This window comes from Phocoena phocoena, chromosome 7 (assembly GCF_963924675.1).
Source record: "Phocoena phocoena chromosome 7, mPhoPho1.1, whole genome shotgun sequence".
Classification (NCBI taxonomy): domain Eukaryota; kingdom Metazoa; phylum Chordata; class Mammalia; order Artiodactyla; family Phocoenidae; genus Phocoena; species Phocoena phocoena.
In genome coordinates, this window is record NC_089225.1 from 82,909,403 (window position 1) to 82,933,373 (window position 23,971).

The 23,971-nt window shown below is 37.0% G+C and overlaps 1 protein-coding gene across 2 annotated transcripts in view; it reads right to left on the reverse strand.

Annotated features, from left to right (window-relative positions):
• Positions 1-23,971, reverse strand: part of RAPH1 (Ras association (RalGDS/AF-6) and pleckstrin homology domains 1) — a 51,538-nt gene that overhangs the window by 2,180 nt on the left and 25,387 nt on the right. Inside the window, exons 6-15 of one of the 2 annotated variants that reach the window (XM_065880901.1) lie at positions 18,017-18,094; positions 17,415-17,574; positions 15,036-15,157; positions 13,796-13,861; positions 12,345-12,488; positions 11,363-11,473; positions 7,399-7,497; positions 6,222-6,342; positions 2,397-2,539; positions 978-1,055 (exon numbers count right to left, since the gene is read on the reverse strand). In XM_065880901.1, coding sequence (XP_065736973.1) covers positions 978-1,055; positions 2,397-2,539; positions 6,222-6,342; positions 7,399-7,497; positions 11,363-11,473; positions 12,345-12,488; positions 13,796-13,861; positions 15,036-15,157; positions 17,415-17,574; positions 18,017-18,094 — 1,122 coding nt within the window. Of the gene's footprint in view, positions 1-977; positions 1,056-2,396; positions 2,540-6,221; positions 6,343-7,398; positions 7,498-11,362; positions 11,474-12,344; positions 12,489-13,795; positions 13,862-15,035; positions 15,158-17,414; positions 17,575-18,016; positions 18,095-23,971 lie in introns of those variants that run through there. The other variant, XM_065880900.1, reaches the window with a different exon arrangement.

Genomic DNA, 23,971 nt, shown 5'->3' on the forward strand with positions numbered 1-23,971 from the left:
GAAACTTCCTGCTGCACAAGCTGCCTGGATGGTGCTGGGCCCTCTGGTTTCTGCCTCTGGCTTTCACACACCCTGCCCCGAGTTAGAGCACGGAACCGCACCCCGCGCCTCCCCGGACTCTGGCAAAGGGAGACGTGATGGCTGGAGTTCACCTTTCAGTCCAGGACGGCATCTACATCAAGCAGATGCCATAACTGGGTTTAGGAGTGCTGGTGGAGGGCCTCCCGAAGGATGAGGACGGCTTTTTGACGCTAGTGAGCAGACACGTGAGAGTATGAGTATGTTCAGCAGGCGTGCACAGTCACACAGGAATGAATGAGCTTGACACACACACTCGTGTTCGTGTGAGACACTTGCATCCAACATGCACAGAAGTCCAGCAGTGCAGGTAAAGGGGGGGTATTCTTTACATTTGTTTTACTGGAAAATACATAAAGAAATGCTTCATAAACATTATGGCAAAAGATCATAAAAATATCATACAGAAAAAGCCAGAAGAAAATGAGAGGAAACTTTGGAAGGCTAGAGTAAAGGAAATGTACCTAGAAATAGGAGCTAGAGTTTGCCAACAACTTGCTGACCAGCCCATGTGGGCCCCTCTTGGCACTGCCCAAATTACCACATCTGGTCATTTATTTCATGGAGCTACTCATGCATGAATGTGGTTCAAGTACTTCTGAAAGAGCAGAGGAAGAACTCTTGGCTTAATAACTCTGGGTACATCTTTTAGGCTCTTTGAACAAACTATGAGCATCCAAGATAAACCATTTGTTTCCAATTCTGAATGACATCTAATTAGCGTCAAGAATGCTTAGGTTAGTAGAGTAGAAGGCTCATTATGGGGCTGAGTTCTAATGCCCATCAGGACATTCATATGTTCCCTTAATAATTGCACATCAAAATAAAAGCATTAGTCCGCAAGATCTGGTTACAGGAGTCACCCAGGTTAATGTGTTTCCAAAGAACAACCCCCGACCTTAACTTGACCCTGTCTTGGCTGCTGCAGGGGTGTAGTAGACCTTAGCTGTGCTGGCCTTCTCATTTGGCACCTGAGACTGAGGTAACAGGAGAAGAAACACACAGGGGGTCAAGACTCAAACACACTGTCACTGCTGCATGGCAGGGTTCGTGGACTTTCTGACACTACGTGCCATGACGGACTACACTGCTTCGTCACAGACCATGTGGACCTTTGCTTTCCTTGGCCTTTCTCATGACAACTGGGTAGTTCTACAATTTAAAATGCACATGGATAACACCATTAAAAGTTTAGTAAGGTAAAGGACTTTTCTTTAGGTATGTGAATTGTGTAAACCCGGCTTGTCTACGACACATGTGGACCACCAGCACCAAATAGTGCTGCTCCACTCAAATTGATGAAGTACGAGAAGGAAAAAGAAGTATTTCTTAAAAGTGGGAGCCTCCGATTAGGGAGTTAAACTGCCAGTGTCTTGAGAATTTAGGTCATTAGAACCAATTCTCAAATATTTATTTTTCTAAGAGAAAGTGTTCCACCCCATTGGGCTACATACGCCTCCCTCCACCCTCTCCATGTCCAGTGGATCAACCACATATGCAAATAAAGGAATAAACTGAGGGGAAATAGCCACTTAATTCTCACTGATGAACGTACTGATGTAAGTGACTCAGACAAGACTGACAGTGATGAAAAATCAAAATGACTGCTGGGTGAAAACAAAATGGCCAGGCCGGGTGTCCTACTGGCTCCTTGCGATGGTGTGTGCCCTCGCCTGCTGAGAGGTGAGCACTGCTGGGACACGGTCACCCACAGGACTTCAGAGGCAGTTTGATACGGTATCTTTCAACCAGGCTAAAGAACCTCTCTATTTTTCTAAACAGTCTTGCAATAATTATACTTGTGTCCTTCAGGGTCAATGAACAACCTTCTATGCAAGACTCAGGGATCCTAAATTTTAAGGGGATTAATTGGAATTTAGTCTTCCACATAAACTATAAATTGAGAAAATTCATCAGTGTGCAGAGAAATGCCAAGAAGCATAAAAGAAAGGAAGATAGAGGAATGAGTCTGAATAAACTAAATAACGAATAAAGAAATAATCAACACTTAGCAGTTTTTTTTGGAAAATTAAGGCATTGGCACTGGAGGGTGTTGTTGCTCCATCCAAACTGATTTAAGAGTGGAAAGTGTTATTTCTTAAAGTCCCAAGCCACTGATAAAACTGCTAGGTTTTTTTTTTTTTTTTTTTTTTTTTGAGATCTTAGATCATCAGAGCCAATTCACAAATGTCCATTTCTGAGGAGAAGCAAAGAAAGAATACTGAAATAAGGCCAAGAAAGATTCCTAATAAGGGAACAACAAGCTACACCCCTGGAACACTACAGATGTCCCCCCTACCCTGACCCGAGCGTGTTACCTTGCTAGACTCTTCCAGCTGCGTGCCTCGCTTCCAGGCCTCGGAGAAGATGGAGCTCACGATGCTCTGGGAACGGACATGTCCTGCCGGTGGCGTATCAGACACTCCGCTATCAGACTGATTGGAGTGATTGGACTGAGACTCTGTTTGAAACAGATTTTCAAAAATCAGATTAAATAAGTCAGTATTGTGACGTATAAATATGTATGTTTGGATAACTCTTTCACTCAAGATCAGATGCGATGCAGAACGGCAACAAGTTACTTTTACCTGACTCATTTCACACAAACATAGCCCGTGTTTTCCACTAGAAAACTTCTCTTGTCCTAGGGTGAATAGGAAATCTCCATTCTTTTTAAATAGTTCACCACAAGAAACCGATAATTGCAATAAAAGGTTCAAGTAACATTATTGGTATCCTGACAGCCTGTCTTGTAAGAACTCCTAGCAAATAAGAGAATTAATGAGGGCTTCCCTGGTGGTGCAGTGGTTAAGAAGCCACCTGCCAATGCAGGGGACATGGGTTCGAGCCCTGGTCCGGGAAGATCCCACATGCGGCAGAGCAACTAAGCCTGTGTGTCACAGCTACTGAAGCCCGCGCGCCTAGCGCCCGTGCTCCACGAGAGAAGCCACTGCAATGAGAAGCCCGCGCACCACAACCAAGAGTAGCCCCCGCTCGCTGCAACTAGAGAAAGCCCGCATGCAGCAACGAAGACCCAACGCAACCAAAAATAAATAAATTTTAAAAGGAGAGAGAATTAATGAACCATGAATAGAGTAGTGAATTTTTTTGTTCAGTCATATCTTCATTACATGGAGAATCAATCTTTTTATATACCCCTGCTCCAGGCCATCTCAGAGATTTCTCACTTATGAATTCAGATCTATACATGATGATTACTTCCTTTATCCCAGTAATGAACAATACTGAGAATCTGATCCCCAGTAAGAAGTGTGTTTCCTAGGGATTCAGGTATTGACATCACAAGACAGCAGCTGTACCATAGCCTGGCTTCCTGAAGGGCATGAAGACATCTTCAAGGGACCTGGGAATGGCTGAGGATACAGTGTAATTTGACTGACATCCAGGGTGAGGGAACTGGAAAGATTATTTCACTGGACTCCAAGTCAGGTGAGATAACCTTGCAGAAGCACCTAGCCCAATGTCTGGCATCTGGTGGAGACTCAAATGTTAAAGCTAGTCCCATCCAGTCACTCTGTGAGACGTGGGCATTATTAGATTGCAGTATTAATAAGCAAGTCCAGCCAAGTTCATCAAAGTACTGCAAAGATAACAGCCACAAACTCCTTTAGATAAAGTTAAGACAGTATCCTCAGGGTAAAAATATAAGCAATATAGGATAAAACCTACTTTATTTTCTTCATCCCTATCTAATATCTAGGATAACAGCCTATAAGAGGCTGGAACATGTGACTTCTTGAGCTCTCTTCAGCATGAATATGTATGATTTTACAGTTTACCTGAAAAAGTCTACCTAATACTTAACACGATGTATACAAATAGATGATGCTGGAGTGGGAAAAGGCACCATACCACTTCATAAAGTAACATGTGGAAGCACTTGAATTGTTAAGTGCTATATAAATTTTTATAAAATAGTATACATCGTTTTTTCCCTCCATCTTTCCCTTAATTCCATTTTCTACAACCCTACTTGTGACATGCTCTTCTTACCGTGCCTTTCCTAATCCATTGCCACAAAGGTTTCTCCCCACCAAGTTTAATAAACATTTTATTTTAGAATAGTTTCAGATTTGCAGAAAAGTTGCAAAACTAGCACAGAGTTCCTACATACCTAGCACCCAGTTTACCTCGTTATTAACATGTTACAGTACTCTGGTCCATGTGTCACGAATAATGAACCTACACTCATGTTAATATTAACTAACTCTGGGACTTCCCTGGTGGTCCAGTGGTTAAGAATCCATCTTGCAATGCAGGGGATGCCAGTTCGATCCCTGGTCAGGGAACTAAGATCCCACATGCCGCGGGGCAACTAAGCCCATGCGCCACAACTAGAGAGAAGCCCATGTGCCGCAACAAAAGATCCTGCACGCCACAACTGAGACCCGATGCAGCCAAAAAAAAAAAAAAAAAAAAAAAAAAAAGAATATAAAACAATACTTTAAAAAAAAAGCTAACTAAACTCCAAACTTTATTTGGATTTCACTAGTTTTTCCGTAATGTCCATTTTCTGATCAGAATCCCATCCAGGTTACCATATTACAGATAGTTGTCATGTCTCCCCTGACAGTTTCTCAGACTCTCCTTGTTTTTGAAGACCTTGACAGTTTTGAGGAGTACTGGTTAGGTATTTTGTCGCATGTCTCTCAATTTTGATTTGTCTGATGCCTTTTCTCTGAGGTTAAGGGATTTGGGGAGGAAGACCAAGAGAGGGAAAATGCCAGTCTCATCACACTGCATCAAGGGCACATGCTATCAATATGACTTATTACCGTGATCACCTGGCCGAGGTATGGTTTGTCAGCTTTCTCCGATATAAGGTTACACCTTCCCGCTCTGTGCTCTTTGGAAGCAAGTCACTTTACACAGCCCACACTTAACAAGAGGGGAGTTAAGTGCCACCTCCTTGAGGGCAGAGCATCTGTATAAATCTATTTAGAAATCTGTACAGGAGATTTTTCTCTTCTTCTCCATTTATTTATTTAATTCAATAACTTATTTATATCCCCATGGACTGATGGCTATTTATTTTATAATTTGGATTACAGTCCTATACTATGTTATTTTCTTGCTCAAATTGTTCCAGCTTTGGCCACTGAGCACTCTCGTAGGTTGGGTCCTGGGTCCCTTTTACAGACTCCCCATCGCTGTGTTTTTTTTGAGTACTTCCTTTGTCACAGGATGCTCCAGGCTCATCTTATATATTCTCTGCCACAGCCTTAGAATAGCCACTCCAGAGCCCTGGGATCCTTTGTTTTGGAAAATGGCATTGAGAAACCGAGGTCTAGGTTCTTAGTGTTCTCACTGCTACTAGCCCTCTCAGTGGACAGAAGAGAGAATATATGTGTGTACACTAGCCCATGTATATACACATTCTCGATGTGTTTTTATTTACTTATTTAGGGATGAGATCTAGTCATACAGCTTTTAAATCAAATACTTCTTAAAGTAATTATTTCATAACATGGGCTATTAGAACAAAGAAAAAAATTATGATTTTAGATGACACATATCATTTACGGAACTTTTGAAGGGAAAGAAGCATGTATCTTAAGATATGATTACAGCATCCTTGTTAAAAGGATGTGGGAATCTGAAAATAAGCACCTTTTGAGTATCACTATTTCCTCTGAAAACTTTACAAAATTTGATGACTTAAATAGCTTCCTTAACTGTGATACTGAACTAATTCCAGTTGTTTCCACTCTGCTGAAATGTCAGGAAACCTGTGGGGAAGGAGTGCAGTTTCATCATGATTCGGAGTACTCTTCTCCAAGCAACTTTCTACCCCCAATTATGCATCAACAGTTGTTTTCAGCAATATGATTGAGTTTCAAATTAACTTTATAAATATATAACAAAACTCCCGGCTTTACCACTTTACCGGTTTTCCATTTTAAACACATTTGGGAACTAGTCCATGATATTATCCCCTCTAAAAATAAAAAAATATATGAATAAAAGCACATGTACCTATTGATTATAATTTAGAAATCAGGCATGGCTCTAGTTTTAAAAAATCACTCAGATAACCAGGTCTTCTATCAGTCTCTATAGAGACACCTTCTTGTTGGTAGTAAAGAGTTCTTTGGACATTTTCTTTGGACATTTTAAACTACCTGGGATGCTGGAAGAACTGGATCCTGATTTAATGCTGGAGCTGGATAAGGAAGTCCAATCATAAGCCGATTCTGTCCTCTTCAAGGCCTCTTGATAGTTCATGTAGAGCTGCTTCCCGTACTAAACAGAAGGCAGTAAAGGATGACATCTGTACTTTACTGGGTATGGTATGGATGCGTGGGATAGGAAAAGGGGACACATTTCTGTTTACTGACTCATAGTCTCTATTAAAATACCTATCATACTTCAAAAATTCTTTTCATACCAGTAAATTATAATCCACTCTTATTTGTCCTCGTTTTGAGAAAGGCAGCAAGAAGTCAACACTTGATTCTGATTATATTCATTAACAATATAAAGAGTTTTTTTCAGTTACTTTTAAAGCAACTTTGATTTTATGTCTGTAATAAATTTTATTTTTAGTTACGTTAACTTAAAAGTAACTGAATAAGTACCCTTTCAAGCATTATGTATAATCACCCTTAAGATGTCCTTTAAAAAAACTTTGTTAAGACTTTCTTTTTTAAGAGCAGTTTTAAGTTCACAGCAAAACTGAGAGAAAGGTACAGAGATTTCCCATATACATGCACAGCCCCTAAACACGCATAGTTTCTCCCATTATCAATATCCCCCACTACAGTGGTACATTTGTTACCATCAATGAACCTACATGGACATGTAATAATCACTCAAAGTCCATAGGTCACCTTAGGTTCACTCTTGGTGTTTACATTCTATGGGTTTGGACAAAGGTATAGGACATGTACCCACCATTGTATCATACAGAGTATGAGTATTTTCACCACCCTAAAAATCCTCCATGCTCCACCTATTCATTCTTCCCCCAACCCCAAGGCAGTTTAATTTTCAAAAAATTTCTTTTGTTTAGGCTAAACTCTGCTATATGAGAATCATACAGTGCATTCTCCAAAGCCCAAATAAATCACTTGGATGCTACATAAGCTTTTACCAGCAGTATTATTCCTTGGATACCAAGTGTCAAAAGCTTATCCCCATCACCAAGAAAAAAAGACATTTAAAACATGAAACTTAGGCCTGAGAAAACTAGACACTGGCAAAATCATGAACATGAAACAAACAGGATAATTATCATGACAACAAAAACCATATCATTAAGCACCCATCATTCCATTATCAAACCAAAAGAAAACCTACCTTTGCGATGCGGATACCATTGACCCACTGGTGCAGGGTCCTCACGTCATCACAACAAAGGTATTTGATGTACTGAGATTTCTTCTGGATCTGTGGGTGCTGCAAGATTAAAGGCAAAATCCAACTAGGTCCCCTGGAGAACTAAGAAATAAACGAAGCCTATCAAAGCTTAAACATATCCTGACAAATTACAGGTCTTTGGCATAATGGCCCAATAATTTATACCTCTTAAACATCCATAAGGCCAAATAAAATGGCCCTAAGTATTTTTACAAAATAAACAAGAAAGAAACTTGTGTTAAATTTTAGGTCAAGATGTTTCAGTTAAAAAACAAAAAAACCTTCACATCATGGGAAACTCCACAGTACCCCTTCTACATTTCAAAGAAACAAAGTCTACCAAGCTTAACAAAGTCAGTGGAAGTTTTAATCTACCAATATGAGAGTATAAAAAGGGAGGAGAATGTTTATTTCACTTTGAATTAACTGAACTCATGGAATCAGAAGACTCCATATAAGAGAGTCTTTGGTGAAGCTTCCAGTGCTTCTCTGGAGGTGAACACCTGGGTGGGGGGAAGAAGCACAGGACACAGCACCTGGGATGCAATGGGTGCTGCTCCCTGCTGTGGACTGAGCACTGCTCTGCAGGCCCCTCTGCCCACAGCATGTGCCCTCTGGGCAATAAGCAGCTTTTCAACTGCGTCATCAGATTTAGTCTTCACAGCCCAATGTACTTTTCAGTTGAGTCTTGGATGGGAGGTGAGTGACTTGACCCTGGCTACAAAATGCAAGTGCTAGAACAGACTCAGGGTATTTTAACTCCACTGGGCCACAACCACTAGTTCCCTGGGAAGAAAAAACCCTTCCTGCCAAAAATTAGACTGAGACATAATTCCTAATCTGTAACTAAAAGTGATACTCTTAAAATCTTAGTCCAAGTACCAAAAGAAACTACTGAATATATACAACGCATTTATTACTTTGGAAACAATATAGGCCTGAAAATCAATTCTCTCAACTAATATGCAAGAAGCTAAAAAATAAGACTATAACACTCCACCCTGTTACTTCCATGATTATCATGTATAACATCCTTCTATTAATAAGTGTTTGAGAAGTTCATGGTCATACTCCAATCCCTAAATCCTAACCATTTTGTTCCTTCCCACCTAACATATTAAATTACTTTGCCTCACTTCTCAAGGGATGAAAATTTAGACCTGGCTAAGCTGAGCTCTATTCCAACAATTGTTGCGGTATATATTTTTTTAAAACACAGGTTTCCTTTAAGATACTTAATTATACACGCATACGTATGTGTCCCAAGTGTGTACCTCTTTCAGATAACACATCGACATATATCTTACTTATTTCTACATTGTCAAATTTCATGAATAAGCTCTTCCCTTATTTTTATTTTTATTATCTTAAAAAAAAACCTAATTACCAAATGGTGTGTTTTATTACCTCCTACAAGTGTGTATATATTTCCTGTATCCTGCATGTCACTGGAAGGACTCAGACTCAGTCATTAAAGCTCAAAGCTGATGAAAGGGATCAGGCCCTACAAATATTTGTGTAGACCCTGTGTGGCAGCACTTTTTGGTTTGTTTGTCAGAACTCAAACGCTCAAGAATAAAACACTTACATAGGCAAAATCTAGTGTAGACTTACAAGAAAGAAAGACATATCTTAAATACTAATAGTTGAGTGGTCTCAGGCAAATTGATCCCTTAAACCTCAGTTTCCACATCTGGAAAATGGGGACTCTAGACCAGACTTGTGAGATGGACACGTCCCGTGCTTCTAGTGCAGCACCTTCCACCCTGGAGTTCTTCAGTAAATGGTGGCCATTATTTTTACTATTATTTGCACCCAGTGGTATGGTGTTTTTTTCAGTTCAATACATTAAAATTTCTAGATATAAACAGGTAGGCAATATAAATACATAAATTTAGCTTAACCGACTTTACTAAAAGCAAATACGAAGCATACAAATCATTATTATAAAAACAAACAAGAAAACCCTTAGAACAAAAATATTCTTAACCTAAGAATTCTATGAGCTGCAAAAAGGATTAAAGTAATAGCCAGTGGTCCTACTTACTTCTGGCCCTAACTGACACTGTTGATTGCCTTCCCCACAGCTATCTCCTCCTCTCTACCCCTTTTCTGATAGAACCCCAATTGTTTGGATGTCTACCCCTCACCTCAGAGAGCAAATTCTGACTAGTGTAAACTAAAAATGGTGGCTTTGTTCCCTGCCAGTGATTGGTGTAACAGTGAGCATGTACTCCGGGCCAACGGCCCTCAGAGGGAGGGCTGTTAGAAGAGCTCCTGGGAAATATTTCTTTCCTCTTAAAAAAAGACAATACAGGGAAAAACAGTCCCTCGTCCTCTGCTGGATTTTGTTGGGTCAAATGGCAGTGGCCATTTGTGACAGGTAAGTCGGTCTGAGAATAAGCTGATACGCAGCTTATTAAGTTCCATACGCAGAAGATGGAACAGGGAAAGACGGAAAGAATGTAGGTTCTCACTGACAACTTTGAGCCACTGAAATAAATTCTTACTGTCTCCATGTTATGAGACCCCCAAATAACTTTTATTTATATTGATATTTACCTTATAAGAAATTAAAGCTGAGAAAAAGTTAAATATAAGAGTATACAAATACACATTCCACTACCCAGGGGAGCAAAGATATCATCACATGTCATGTAACCTTTTAGAAAACTCCATTATACACTTGTGAGAGAATGAGAGTATAAAAGGCAAAAAACATCTTAGCATTATTAGAAGAATAACATTGACATCACAGGTCCCTTTACAGGGTCTCAGGGACTCCAGGGGGCCCTAGACCTCATTTTGAAAACTGCTGGAGTAAGGTACTTTATACTGACTTTTAAAAAATTATTTGCTACTGTAACTAAGTGATATAGAGTATTCTCCAAAAACGATCACTTAATAAAGGGCTACCATTATAATACACCTAACTTTATCAAAGCAATCAAAACTCTACCCCCAAATCCTAAACCACCTCTTCAAACCCAACTGACAATTCTCAGACAAAAGCAAAATCAAATGATGATATAAACATGTAGACCTAAGTAGTTACCACAGGGCTACTGAGAAAATGAGAAAACGTAATGAGAAAAACGTAATCATCTCCATAATTATCCTGAACTTTTTAATGTTACCTTTTCCTAATGTTCCAATAGATCACTAAAAATGTCAGTTCTCAAAAGTACAGATATGATGAGTATGAGAAACTCAAAAGTTTGGATATAGGGGAAAAAAAAAATCACTAAAAACAGCTTAGATGGATCATAATACATGCGTGGGCTATCAGAGCCATAGTTCAGGAGAAAAGGGAGACGAGAATTATTTCTGGACCAGATGAGAACCAGCCTACTTTGAGCTCGGGCTGTTGGTTCTGCTTAGTACCGGAAAAGAACCCTTCCCCCCACATGTGGCTCTGATCTAAGTCTTCCTAAACTAAGCCAGCTATTAAATGAGAGTCTCAGATTTATAATCTAATCCATTTTATATATTATGACTCAAAGCTTACAATTCAGTATCCATTTCCTAGCGTCATCACTCTAACCAGGGTCAGCTGCGGGATAAGCACATCCATTTCCTAGCGTCATCACTCTAACCAGGGTCAGCTGCCGGATAAGCACAGGCTTTCCCTCCTTCCCTCCTTCCTTCATTTATTTATTGGCCACAATGCACAGCTTGTGGGATCTTAGTTCCCCGTCTAAGGATTGAACCCAGGCTCCGGGAGCTGAAAGCGCTGAGTCCTAACCACTGGACCACCAGGGAATTCCCTTTACCATTCCTTTAAAAACCTATACAGAAAATAAGCAATAGGACACTCGATGGAGATCCAACTATTTTAAGATGTCCAATAACCCCCTCTATGTCTAACATCAATTAAAATTCCTAAAAAGAGATATATGTTTACCTTGAGCACCAGACAGTAGTCTGTAGGTGCTTTGTATTTACTCCGATAATCCTGTCCATAGTAAACATTGACGTGATCTAGCTGGAGAAAGCACACCAGATCCCGAGACACCTGCGGAAAAAACACCCGAAAGACTGAATTAACAGTAATGTGTAAACAAGCAGATATCACTAGTAACAGCTTCTAACTGAGAATCAAACTTTACCAAGTAGAAATTATTGCTATTTTGCAGAAGACAAGACAGTGAGATTCTCTGCAGATGCTTCTTTAAATCCATGATGCAACAAAAAAGGCAGTCCGTTTCACTTACTGTCTTGCCATTCATAAGGAACAATGACTTGCTTGGAAAGGATGGCACTTTAAAGAGACTTTAAATATGGTATAGTATTTATATTAAATACAATATAGTATGATAGAGCTCTCTGGAAAGAACAAGAGATATCATGTAGCTCAGTGCCTGTAGTACATATTTCGAGTATAGCAATTCTCAAGTCAGGGCTCCTCGCCAGTTAAACAGGGGCGACATGTACCTCTCAGGATGGTGGTAAACACTGGATGAAATTACCCTGTAAAGATCTTCTGCAGTGCTGGGCCCCCAGTAAGCACAGAAGTGACAGCTACTATGGGGGCCCTTAGCAGAAGCACATTACCTAAGCAAGGCTGAAACGCCTGTAATCCTAGAAAGGTATTCTCCCCCAAACAATAACAAGCAAAAATGACTCTGGCAGAAGCTCCAAAAATAAGAAATAAAAGCATGATTTCAAATTTGCCAGGAGAATCGAGATGGGCCCAACTAATGAGCAGAGAGTGAACATTTTCAGGTTTCTTCTTTCTTATAACAGATCAATAAACAAAGCAATGTCCTGTGTGTCCTACATGAGCTGAAACAAATCAGAGCCTGGATCACCTTATTAGCACGCTCACTACAAATTAAAATCAATCAGCATAATAAGGAAGCTAAAAGTCAGCAGAAGGGACGCACCTTTGCTTTTCCTTTAGGGACATAGTAAATACCAGATGCTCGCAAGAGAAAATAACGCTTTTTCCAGGACTTCTTGCCATCATCTTTCAACCAAAGGACTCCCTCAATTTCTGGTACAGTTACAGAACTTCCACAAAAACACTCCTAAAAGAAGAAGATGATTTGGAAAGACACGATCCTTAGATTCTCAGAACAAAGTTGTGTTTACCCCTGTGAAATGCATGACACTGTGATTAAACCAAAATGCCTCTGTATAAAAACCATGCTGCTAATTTTACCTCAGTTAGAACTTTCTGTTCTAAACATTACATGGCTTTACTCTGGAACGACTATGGCAATCCCTAAGAACTTTTACCTAACATTGTTTTGAGGAAACTAAGGTGAAATGTCAACTGAGTTGCATATAAAAGTACTTAAATGCATTTATAAACAGCATAGTCACTAAATTTAATCAAAGTGTCAGAGCTAACATAAACATTAGACTTTATTTTTCTCCAAATTAACAACACATTTCGATTAGCTGTATGTTAAATAGGAATATATTTTAAAAGAAAGCAACATGCTAAATGAATGATTACACTTTCACAGTTTAAAAACTATCAATGTATCAAAACTTCTAAAACAGAGAATATTTAATACTAGGTTGAAAGGAATATAAACAAACTCAAAATTCTGGATTCTAATGTCTATACTTAGATAAAAATTTAATTTAAAAAATCAATCATATATTTAGTAAAGGAAAAGTAGAAATCCTCACTAAACTTGAACACATGAAGGTGAATTAATTTCTCTCTCCCCAAAACAAACAATTAGGAATTATGAAGAGTACTTTTCTTAATCATAGCTATAGCATCTCTATGAAAAGCTTAGTGCTGATCTTCATCTTCCTAATAGCCTTGTTGCTAAATAAGAGTTTATTCAGATTTTCAAACATACTAATGTCAACCTTAGTTCTCTAAAATCAGCAAAAACCAAAAATTCAATTATGTTTGAATTTGTTTTATTACTCTTCAAAATAAAGAGATGTATATATTTTTTAAAAAGAATAATTATGATTTTTAAAATTATTTGAGTTATTTCAGGCCAAGGTTTGAAATATTTTGTAAATAGCTAACTATACTCAAATTTCTCTCTGGGTAAGCAGATAAAACAGTACTATCACATCCTTCATGACCAGCCTTTTCTCCCACTTGTCAGCTACTAAAAGCTCATAACTCCTTTTAGCCCACTAGTACACTGCTTGGCAAAATAGTAAGTTTTACAAGGTTCTTCGGTGTTCTAATGTTCACACAGCTGAACTCTCTCCAACAGGCTATGGAAGAAAATAGGCTTCCCTAACTACGACTGTAATTATAAATATAGAGCACTGACATTCTGGACTTCAAAAAAGGTGCTTAATATTTGAATATTATAATGTGCAGGAAAAGGGGAAGGAGGGAAGGAAGTCATACCTCCAACAGCACTTCTTTGTTTCTATCTGCCATCTCAGCTGTTTCCTTTTTTCCCAGAAGATAATTCTGGAAAAATGAATAGATGAAAGTTAAAGGATAAACCCACTCTGCTATTCCCTTGGCACAGGTATGTATATGATTTCTTCTAGAGACACAGAAACCCTGTGTTGATTTCTGCCTACACAGAGTGAGGGGAACACCCCTTTGAAAAGCAACCGGTTCGTGGGATCTTCACGGAAATGCTTAACACTGGCCTCCTCCTTACCTTATCTATTTATCTTGAATTATTCCGTAAACTGCTCTCCTCCAAATCCTGAGGTGATATTACATGCAACAGCTAGCAAATATGTTTTTGTATATCTACTGAAAGCTACACTTACAGGACCTTAAAGGTTTACAAATTATTAAGTACAACAAGGAAGGCAAATTACCTTAAAATATGCTCAGTTTAACTGATCCAGATGGAGAAAATTTAATCTAAATCCCAAATTCTCTGAGGCTACCATGATCTCATTTGCTCGACTCAACTAAAATTTGAATTCTAATTATTAGCCTTATGAAACATTTTTTCACAATCATCCATAAAAAGATCTGCTGGTATTCCCAAATGTGTATTCTTCACTAAAAATACCCAGTAAAGATGTTTCATGATTAAGCTGCCTGAAGGATAACTATTCAATAACTTTAACACTGCTACTATTTTTCTCATTACTACTTTTTATAGTGGGGCTGTTTTCTCTCACCTATTGATTTTTATAAAATATTTGGGTATTAGGAAGGATTAACTCAAATATTATTTTGGAATAAGCAAAGATACTAAATAGATAAAGGTAACATATATTAGAATGTGGAACCATTTATAATCAAGGTTACTGGGTTTTCAAAAACATAATTTAAAATAAATCAAAGTGTCAACTGGATAAATGACAAAAGTAGAGAAACTTAAATATGCAAGTACTTTCCTTTGAGGGATAAGGAACTCACCAAATAAACAGCTCAAAACGGCTCTGAATTAGAGAGAACAGAAACCTGGTAACCCCCTGGAGGTAATCCTGCTTCCCCAAAGGTTCATCCCATCTGGCTCTGCAGAACTGGCAACTTCTTTGAGGCCTGCCACCTGGGCAGTAGTGAATGCTCCAACCGGGTGGTTACCAATCTTTTAACTCTATTAACTTAGCAGTCAGAGAATTATATAATATGAACATTTAAGAATCCTGACCTCTGTAAGCTATAGTCTCACCTGTGGGTTTTTGAAAAGTGCATATTTTTCTATACGCTCCATAAATATAAGCTTGTTTTGGCTATCTCTTGTCCAATTCAGAAGATTTTCAACCAAGTTTTCATGGTCTTCAAAGATTCTCTCTGTCCCAAAATAAAATATCAGTATTTTGTTAGTATTCATCAGAACTGCATAAAAGACAAGAAACCTTGTGAAGTAATTCACAGCAAAACCCTTAACTGACACCCCTGAGAGATTATCTAGTCTTCCCTCTATTTTCAAATAAGGAAACATGCCCTCGCGGTGTTAAGTGACTTCAGCAAAGGTCACACAGCTGCTACATGGAAGGATCAGGACTAGAATCTAGGTCTTCTGACTTCAAGGTCTTCTTCAGCCTTCAGCCTTTGCCCATCCCACCCTTAAAAAAAAACCCAACATGCGGGCTTCCCTGGTGGCGCAGTGGTTGAGAGTCCGCCTGCCAATGCAGGGGACACGGGTTCGTGCCCCGGTCCGGGAAGATCCCACATGCCGCAGAGCGGCTAGGCCTGTGAGCCATGGCCGCTGAGCCTGCGCGTCCGGAGCCTGTGCTCCTCAATGGGAGAGGCCACAACAGTGAGAGGCCCGCGTACCACAAAAAAAAAAAAAAAAAAAAAAAACCAACATGTTAGTTACGTTTCATAAATTCTGGTATTAAGTGTTTCTAACAGCACTCATTTCTTGTCATTCAAAATATTTCCAAGATGAGTTCTTCTTTGATCTATGAGTTTTGTTTAAATTTAAACAGAGATGTATTTTCTAATTTCCAAATTAGGAATCAAAGAACTTGTCCTATATATTGAACATATGTTCAAAGAACATATTCTAGAGATAATGATTTTTTGAAATTTCTTGAGAGCTGCTTATAACCTCATACCAGAATCAATTTTTAGAAATACTCCATTTCTGCCTGTAAAGAATGTATATTTTCCTGTTATTAGTGTTCTAAATATATCTATATTCACTTTTGTCTGCTTGATTATATTGATCACTGAAAAGATTCTTAGATGAAAAGTTTCTACTATGAAGGTAGACTTGTGAATCTCTCCTGGTAGTTCTGTCAACTTTTGCTTTATAAATTTTAATGCTATTATTAGATAAAATTTAGAATGATTATATCTGCCTGATGAAGATGTATGGTTCTCTTTATCTCTAGTAATGCATTTTGCTTAAAGTTTATTTTGCCTGATAATAACATAGTTAATATTATCTTTCTTTTGGTTAGTGTCTTTCCACATTCCTTTTACTTTGAATCTTTCTGTGTCTTTAGTAAACAGCAAACACTTGCATTTTGTTCATTCATCCTTTCTAATAATCTCTGTTGTTTAATTGAATGATTTACATTTGTCATAGTTTGTTTCCACCATCTTATTTTGGGCTCTTAGTCCCTTGTTTTCTTTTCTTTTATTCATTCACCAAGTACTGAATGACTACATATTGTATTTGAATCACTGTGCCAAATATGATTAAATGGTAGTTATGGATCTTTAACTATGGCCATGGAAATATTCTAAAAACTATCACCCAAACATTTTCTGTGTATGGTGACACTATATCTATGAACTCAAACCTTTCTAATTCTCTAAGAATAGTTATAGGGAAGTATTATTAGAATACATGTTTATACATATTAATAAACTTCTAACTTATGGTTTGGTTTTGGGGGTTGTGTATGTGTGTTCTGAGAGAAAAGTGTTAATAATTAAATTTTTATTTCTCTGGAAACTGCTGTGAAATATTTAAAGATATCATAGGTAGTAAGAGCAACGCAAATACATTTTTTAAACAAAATAGCAAGTTGAAATTGATTACTGATTGAATAAAGCCTAATAATTATTGCGAGGTTTCTGTAATCATACAATATTACAAAAAGAACACTTTTTAAAAGAGTCAAAGATGATATAAAAAATGAGGGATTTTTAAAGTTAGAAAACACCATACCAAACTACAAAACATAGGAAACTAAGACTTAGTACATCTAGCTAAAAATAAGATGTGCTTTATGTTTCCCCTGAAAGTCAAATGGTGGTATAAAGACTTCAGTACAAATGTGAATAAATGTAACTGTCCTTAGTAAATGTGTTCAATATATTCGGTTCTTATTTGAAGGGAAAAGAATATTTTGTTACCTTAAAAAAAGAGAACTTTGTTCTGGCCAAAAAAAAATCTAAAGTGAACTGGAAATGATACTGCATACAAAGAAATGTCAAAACACTTGGAGGGAAAAAAACAATGTAAAAAGGCCAGGGTTATATTATAGAAAAAAAATACAGTATAAAGATGTCTCAAGTTGCTTTTATCAACATGAAAACTGTTGAAATTACATAGAAATTAAAAAGTAATTATAGCAATGATACTACTAACCCATTTGTAACTCAGAGATGGTTTCCACCAGAGACCAGTCTAAACTATAACCGCAGTGAGATTTGTCCATCAGGTTGTCCAGCACTTGTCTCACTGTCTGCCTCTCATCCACCATCATTGTTTTAGAACTATCGTCAGACATATGGACTCTAATCACCAGCTATAAAAGGAAAAAAGGAAATTAAATACAAACCAAAAAACAGGCATTCTAGAAATTTCTTCCAATACTGAGTAATGTTCTGAGTAATGTCCTTAGCGAAAATATAAAACACAAATAATGACTTTATTATGCAAGAAAAATACTCTAAAATTAGGTATTAGATAACCTAACTAAATAAATTTAATGTATTTTTAAAAATTAAAATAACAGGTAAGATTATAATAAGACTATTTTGTTTTACCCTTTTAGAATTTAAAACCAGAAAGGTACTTCTTTTATAATGCATTTTATCCACAAAAAAATACATGTGAAAAATGTATTAGAAAGAAATACCCCTCTATAGCTTGCTGTATCTTAGAGCTACGTTACATAAGCAAGGCAATTCTTCATAAATCCGTAAAACAGATAAAAATCCCAAACCAAGAAAAAGCCCAAATATCACCTTTTTCACTTGTGCCTCTTTAATTTTCTCTAGGGCAACTCTGATCTTCTCAGCTTTCAATTTTGCTGCCTGTTCTTCCTGTGAACACAAAGCACTTCAGATAAACTAATGCTAAAATAATGAGAATTATTTGAGAAGTCTTTTTATCCTTAAGGATGCTGCTAAAATTGAATTTCAGTAAGAATATAACTTCACACACTTATATAGAACGCAATTTAAAAATAACCGTGTTCACAAAGTGAGAGCAGACATATTATAAAGGAACATTTTTTAAGATGCAGACTTGAAGATCTCTTATAAGACTAGATTTTTATATTCTAGTGATGTAGTAATTTAATTTTAATTTAATCCAACAGTTTAATTCTCAACTGTCAATCTGAAGCAGATAAATTTCAGGTTTCAGGATAGGGAAAACATGAGGGTATCTGTGGGTCTGCCAGTGACTCTGAGTTTATACCCCCTCCAAAGTACAGGCAATTTTTTGCATAGTAATGTTCTGTCCTGTTATACTGAAAACATATCATCATCATAAAAATAGCAAAAAACCAGTATCAATTTATCTCTTTGCAGCCATACAAAAATACTTAATAAAAAATGTAGGTATGTTCATATTAATATACAAATACAAATAGAGGAGGCTGCATTAAATTCTTAGGTTTTACTCTGCTTTGGAGCCATCACACAATATAATCAATGTCTCGCGTCTTTAAATGCAATTTTGTTTTTATTAATTCATGGATAAAAGTTCTTAAAATACTAAATATAATTTTCCAAATATTTAACTTACAGTAATTTCTACTTTATAAAATTTAGATTACAAGTAGTAATAAAATAAAACTATACTTAAAACATTTGCCTATTTTCTCCTAGAAAAACATATAGTACTGTAATACTGGTACTTACTTGTACTTTCCAGCAATAGGCCATAGTACACTGTAGCATTAATCTCCAATTGAAAAAGACTCATGTAAGTAAATCTTTGCTTATAATAAAGGATTCCTTTTTAATTCTAAGCTTTTGGTTGCTCTAGCAAATATCTAAAATACCTAAGAAAAACATAAAATGCCATATTATATATTTCTTTACTTAATATGACTTTAAAAAAAAAAAGAGAGAGAAACCTATTTACATCAGCCAAACGATCTGCTCTGGATTGTGATTAAAAACCACAATCCATGTGTTATTCTTCGTTAAAAAGCTAAAGTTTCTAGGGCAAAAAAACAAAAACTCAATTCATTTAATAGATTATTCCCTGTTCTCCTAAATTCTGTTGGCTTTCTTATTTTTTAACTGCTTCTCTTTCCATTTCACACTCTAGGCTGACTCCCCTCATTTCAAGCTTAGTATTTACTACTCTGGGGAACAGAGAAGAAAACAGTGGTTAGGAAGGACAGTGGGTTTGTTTGCCAGAAATCTGATCCATTTCAATGAAAGCAGTCAGTGAATTAACATAATAACTAAGGTCTGGAAATACTATCTGTAAACCCAATTAGACACAGAACAAAGAATTGCATTTTAACAATGGAGAGGAGTAAGATAAGACTTGATTCTTAGATATACTCCTCTGATTAAAAGATTAAATCATCCTACCTCCGCCTGTATGCAAATAAACAAATTACAGAATTATAAAATATGTTGACTGTATATTTTAACATAAGATACATTTTTTTTTCTTTTTAAAGCAGGCTATAAAATGAGAAAACTAGACTATTGTCATTAAAACTCTCATTAAAACGCACAGGCTTCCCTGGTGGCGCAGTGGTTGAGAGTCCGCCTGCCCATGCAGGGGACACGGGTTCGTGCCCCGGTCTGGGAAGATCCCACATGCCGCGGAGCGGCTGGGCCCGTGAGCCATGGCCACTGAGCCTGTGTGTCCGGAGCCTGTGCTCCGCAACGGGAGAGGCCACAACAGTGAGAGGCCCGCGTACTGCAAAAAAAACAAAAAACAAAAAACAAACAAACTCTCAGCCTCTAGAATTCTGTGTCTTAGAGAAACAAAATCATTATTAAATTACCAAACCCTATGTGTTTCTGATGAGTGGAGCACTATTCTATACAGGAATTCTAAGTACTAGCATTTTCCAGCGGTTTTTATTAAATCAGTTATTTCATCATATTTTGGAAGATAAAGAGGGAAGCAGAAGTTTTATGAGTGTGTTATCTCAATGGGATAATGACTGTATGTTCTTCATGGCTCATTTGCCACATCCTTATATTGGTATAAATGGCTGCTATAAAGAAGAAAAATTTACCAAGGCAAAATTTCGAATTTCACTTCTTATTTCTGAAAAGCAAATTTAAATCTCTAAGTCTGAAGAGGAAAAACTGATAGTATCAATGCTTTGTGTATCTGGAACATAAACATGAGCTTCTAAAAGGCCAAATTCTTTTATGATATTACGATTAATCTGCATAAGTTAAAAAATGTTTAGAAGATTTCCTCAAAGCCAAAAAACATTTTTAAGAAAAAGAGAATATTCAAGAGAATGAGGAGACAAGCCATAGACTAGGGGAAAATATTTGTAAAATATTTATCAGACACATCTGATAAAGGACTATTATCCAAAATATACAAAGAATTTTAAAGCTCAACAAGAAAATGAACAACCCAATTTAAAAACTGGGCCAGAAACCTGAACAGAACTCACCAAAGCTTACACAGATGGCAAATAGCCTGTGAAAAGATGCTCATGTCATATGTCATTAGAGAACTGCTATTGTTGTTTTAATTTAAACAACGATATACCACTACACACATATTAGAATGGCCAAAATCCAAAACACTGAAAACATCAAATGCTGGTGAGGTTGTGGAGCAACAGGAACTCTCAGTCATTGCTGGTGGGAATGCAAAAGGGTACAGCCACTTTAGGAGATAGTTTGGTGGTCTCTTACAAAACTAAACATGCTCTTACAATATTCCAGTAATCAAGCTCCTTAATATCTACCGAAATGAGATGAAAACTTACCTCCACCCCAAAACCTGCGCACAGATGCTTATAGCAGCTTTCTTTATAAATGCCAAAACTTGGGAAGCAACCAAGATATCCTTCAGTAGACAAATGGATAAACTGTACTACATCCAGACCACGGAATATTATTCAGTGCTAAAAAAAAGATGAGCTATCAAGCCATGAAAAGACATGGAGGAACCTTAAATGCATATGACTAAGTGAAAGAAGCCAACCTGAAAAGGCTACATATTGTATGATTCCAACTATATGACATTCCGAAAAAGTAGAACTATGGAGACAGTAAAAAGATTAATGGCTGTCAGAGGTTAGGGACAGGGAGGGATGAATAGGTGGAGTACAGAGCATTTTTGTGGGAGTGAAACTACTCTGTATGATACTATAATGATAGCTACACATCATTACACATTTGTCCAAAGCCATAGAATGTACAACACCAAGAGTGAACCCTAATGTAAACTATGGACTCTGGGTGATAATAATGGTCAACACTTGTTCATCAATTATAACAAACGTACCACTCTGGTGGGGGATGTTGATAATGGGGAAGCTATGTACGTGTGAGGGCAAGCGGTATATTGGAAAACTCTGTACCTCCTTCTCAATTTTATTGTGAACCTAACACTGCTCTTAAAAAATAGTCTATTCAAAAGTGGAATATAAAAATTTAAATATAGCATTCTGATATTGGTTATAAACACCAAAACAGTATTTTCATACTCCCATTTTATTATTATATTATTTACCAAATACAACAGAATACAACCATTGCTATCTTTTGAAGCAGTGACATAAAAAGTCATTCAATTGTAAGATTAAACTCCCAGATCAGTTTCTGCTCCACAGGCTAAAAAGTTGACACATAGGAAGAAAGGATTAAAGAAACAAGAGAAACAACCAGTTAACATACATTAAACCAATCAGATTTCCTAGCCATCAATAAGAAACCATTTTTATGTAGAGCAGCCAGGTGGGCCTATTTTAACATCCAAACTCAGCTATTCTTCCATTTGCTCAAAATACTACTCTTAATAAATACATAAATTGGTCAAACTTGAATTTAAGAACTGTGTGCTTAATTTCAACCTAGGCAAATTTTAGTTTATTCTTCTCCAGTTTATTAGAAGGATAATCAATCCCTGCTAGAAGCTTTTAGAAGAAACAATTGATCAAAATGCCTCTAACTATTAGAGTTTGAATGTCACTGGAGCAAAACTGGAAATAAAAATATTTGTATCAAATTGCAAGATTCATAGTATTTTATACTTTCCATGGGTAATAAGCTCTTCCTCAGAAAGTTGGCTTGTATTTACTATATTTAAGCTAGAATCGTATCTTTTAACCATAACAACCATAGAAAGGAAGAAACTGTTTTAAGCTGAGTGCTGTGCAATACAGGAAAGGTCATTAAATCTCTGCTGATGTGTTTAGATTATATACTGAGAAGACATCTAATAGTTTACTTATTTAGGCAAGGTAAATCTCTGTTCAATGTCTGCAGGCCAAGTTGAATACAAAGAACAAAGCTTTATTCATCCCATCTTCTCTTCTGTTTGTTAAAGTTGACAAACTCAGGTAGGTCTTAAGTTTTCTGCCCCTTATCTTTGGGCTATCCCTTTGTTCACACTGTTTGTCTCACAACCATCCTTAACATAAGTAAAAGATACCTCACACATATAACAACTTAACTTTCTCTCCTATCCCTTCCCTTAAAAGGGCAAGAGACAACCTATTTTTCCACCTGAAAAACTCCTGTGTGGCTATCAATAACCATCAAATGCCAAGCCTCCTCAAATTTACATAAAGGACAAAAACTCCGTTAAGATCTTATGATTAAATGAAAGCCAATGCTGTGGTTACAAAGTGTTACAGCATTCTCTTCATGTTACAGCATTCTCTTCAGCGTAAAAATTAGAATACTTACAGAAAGAGTTACAGTTGCAAAGAACTGGCTAGTGAATTCCTTCAACTAAGAAATTATTAAGGCTTTGTGGGTTTGGAACCAATGGGATTGAAATTAAGGAGCTGAAGAGTAGTTAGCAATTTCTTTGAGGTCCAGTTTGTTTCACAGATTACAATAAAGTTGTGTAAATTAAAATGATTCAAAGAAAACTTGGAGTGATTAACACTTTAATGCCCACAAAATGTTCTATTCTATAAAACTGCTTAGAGCCAAAATAATAATAGTAACAACTAGTCTGCTTCCCCCTGAAGAAATCACGAAACAGATTCTCTCACTAAGAAGAGAACTCATATTAACTGAACACCTACTTGCCACACACTACAAGGCATGTATCTCATCTAATTCTCAATAATGCAGGGGCTAACATTATTATTATTATGTCCACTGAACTAATTAAGGCCCAGAAAGACTTATCTTTCAAAGATCATACAGGCAGTTACCAAGTGAATAACTACTTGCTCTTTCTACCATGTCACAGTCCCTTTTGTCCTTAAGGATTATACCATACATATACTTTGGGGATAACAGTAAATAAAAACCGCTTATCAAAAATAAAAGACTTTCAGTAATATAAAAGCATTTTTACAACTCCTCTGAAGCAAAAAAAAGGGTGGTTAACAGTACAGCAGTCCTTGAAACCTCAATGGTCACTAGAGGACCATTCTTTTACATGACAGATGTTTGTCGAGACTGTGCAGGCTTGGGCTTGAGTGCAGGGTATACAGAGCTCCTGCTCTCATGGAGCTTACATTTAACAAGAGACAAGAAAGAAACAGGTATGAGATAAGTCAGTTAGTGGTCAGTTCTATGAAAAAAAATAAAATAAAGCAGGTCAAAGGAGTAAAGAGTGAAAAAAATGCATTATTATTTCAGGAGGTCAGGGAAAGCCTTTCAAATGGTACCCAGAGACTTAAGGGCATCAGATCAGCAATGTGTCTTTTGCCCATTGCTCTCATTTATGGCAAAATAGTCCTGTGCTGGCACTAATGCTGCTCCTAGAAGAAATAGGTTGGCATTGTT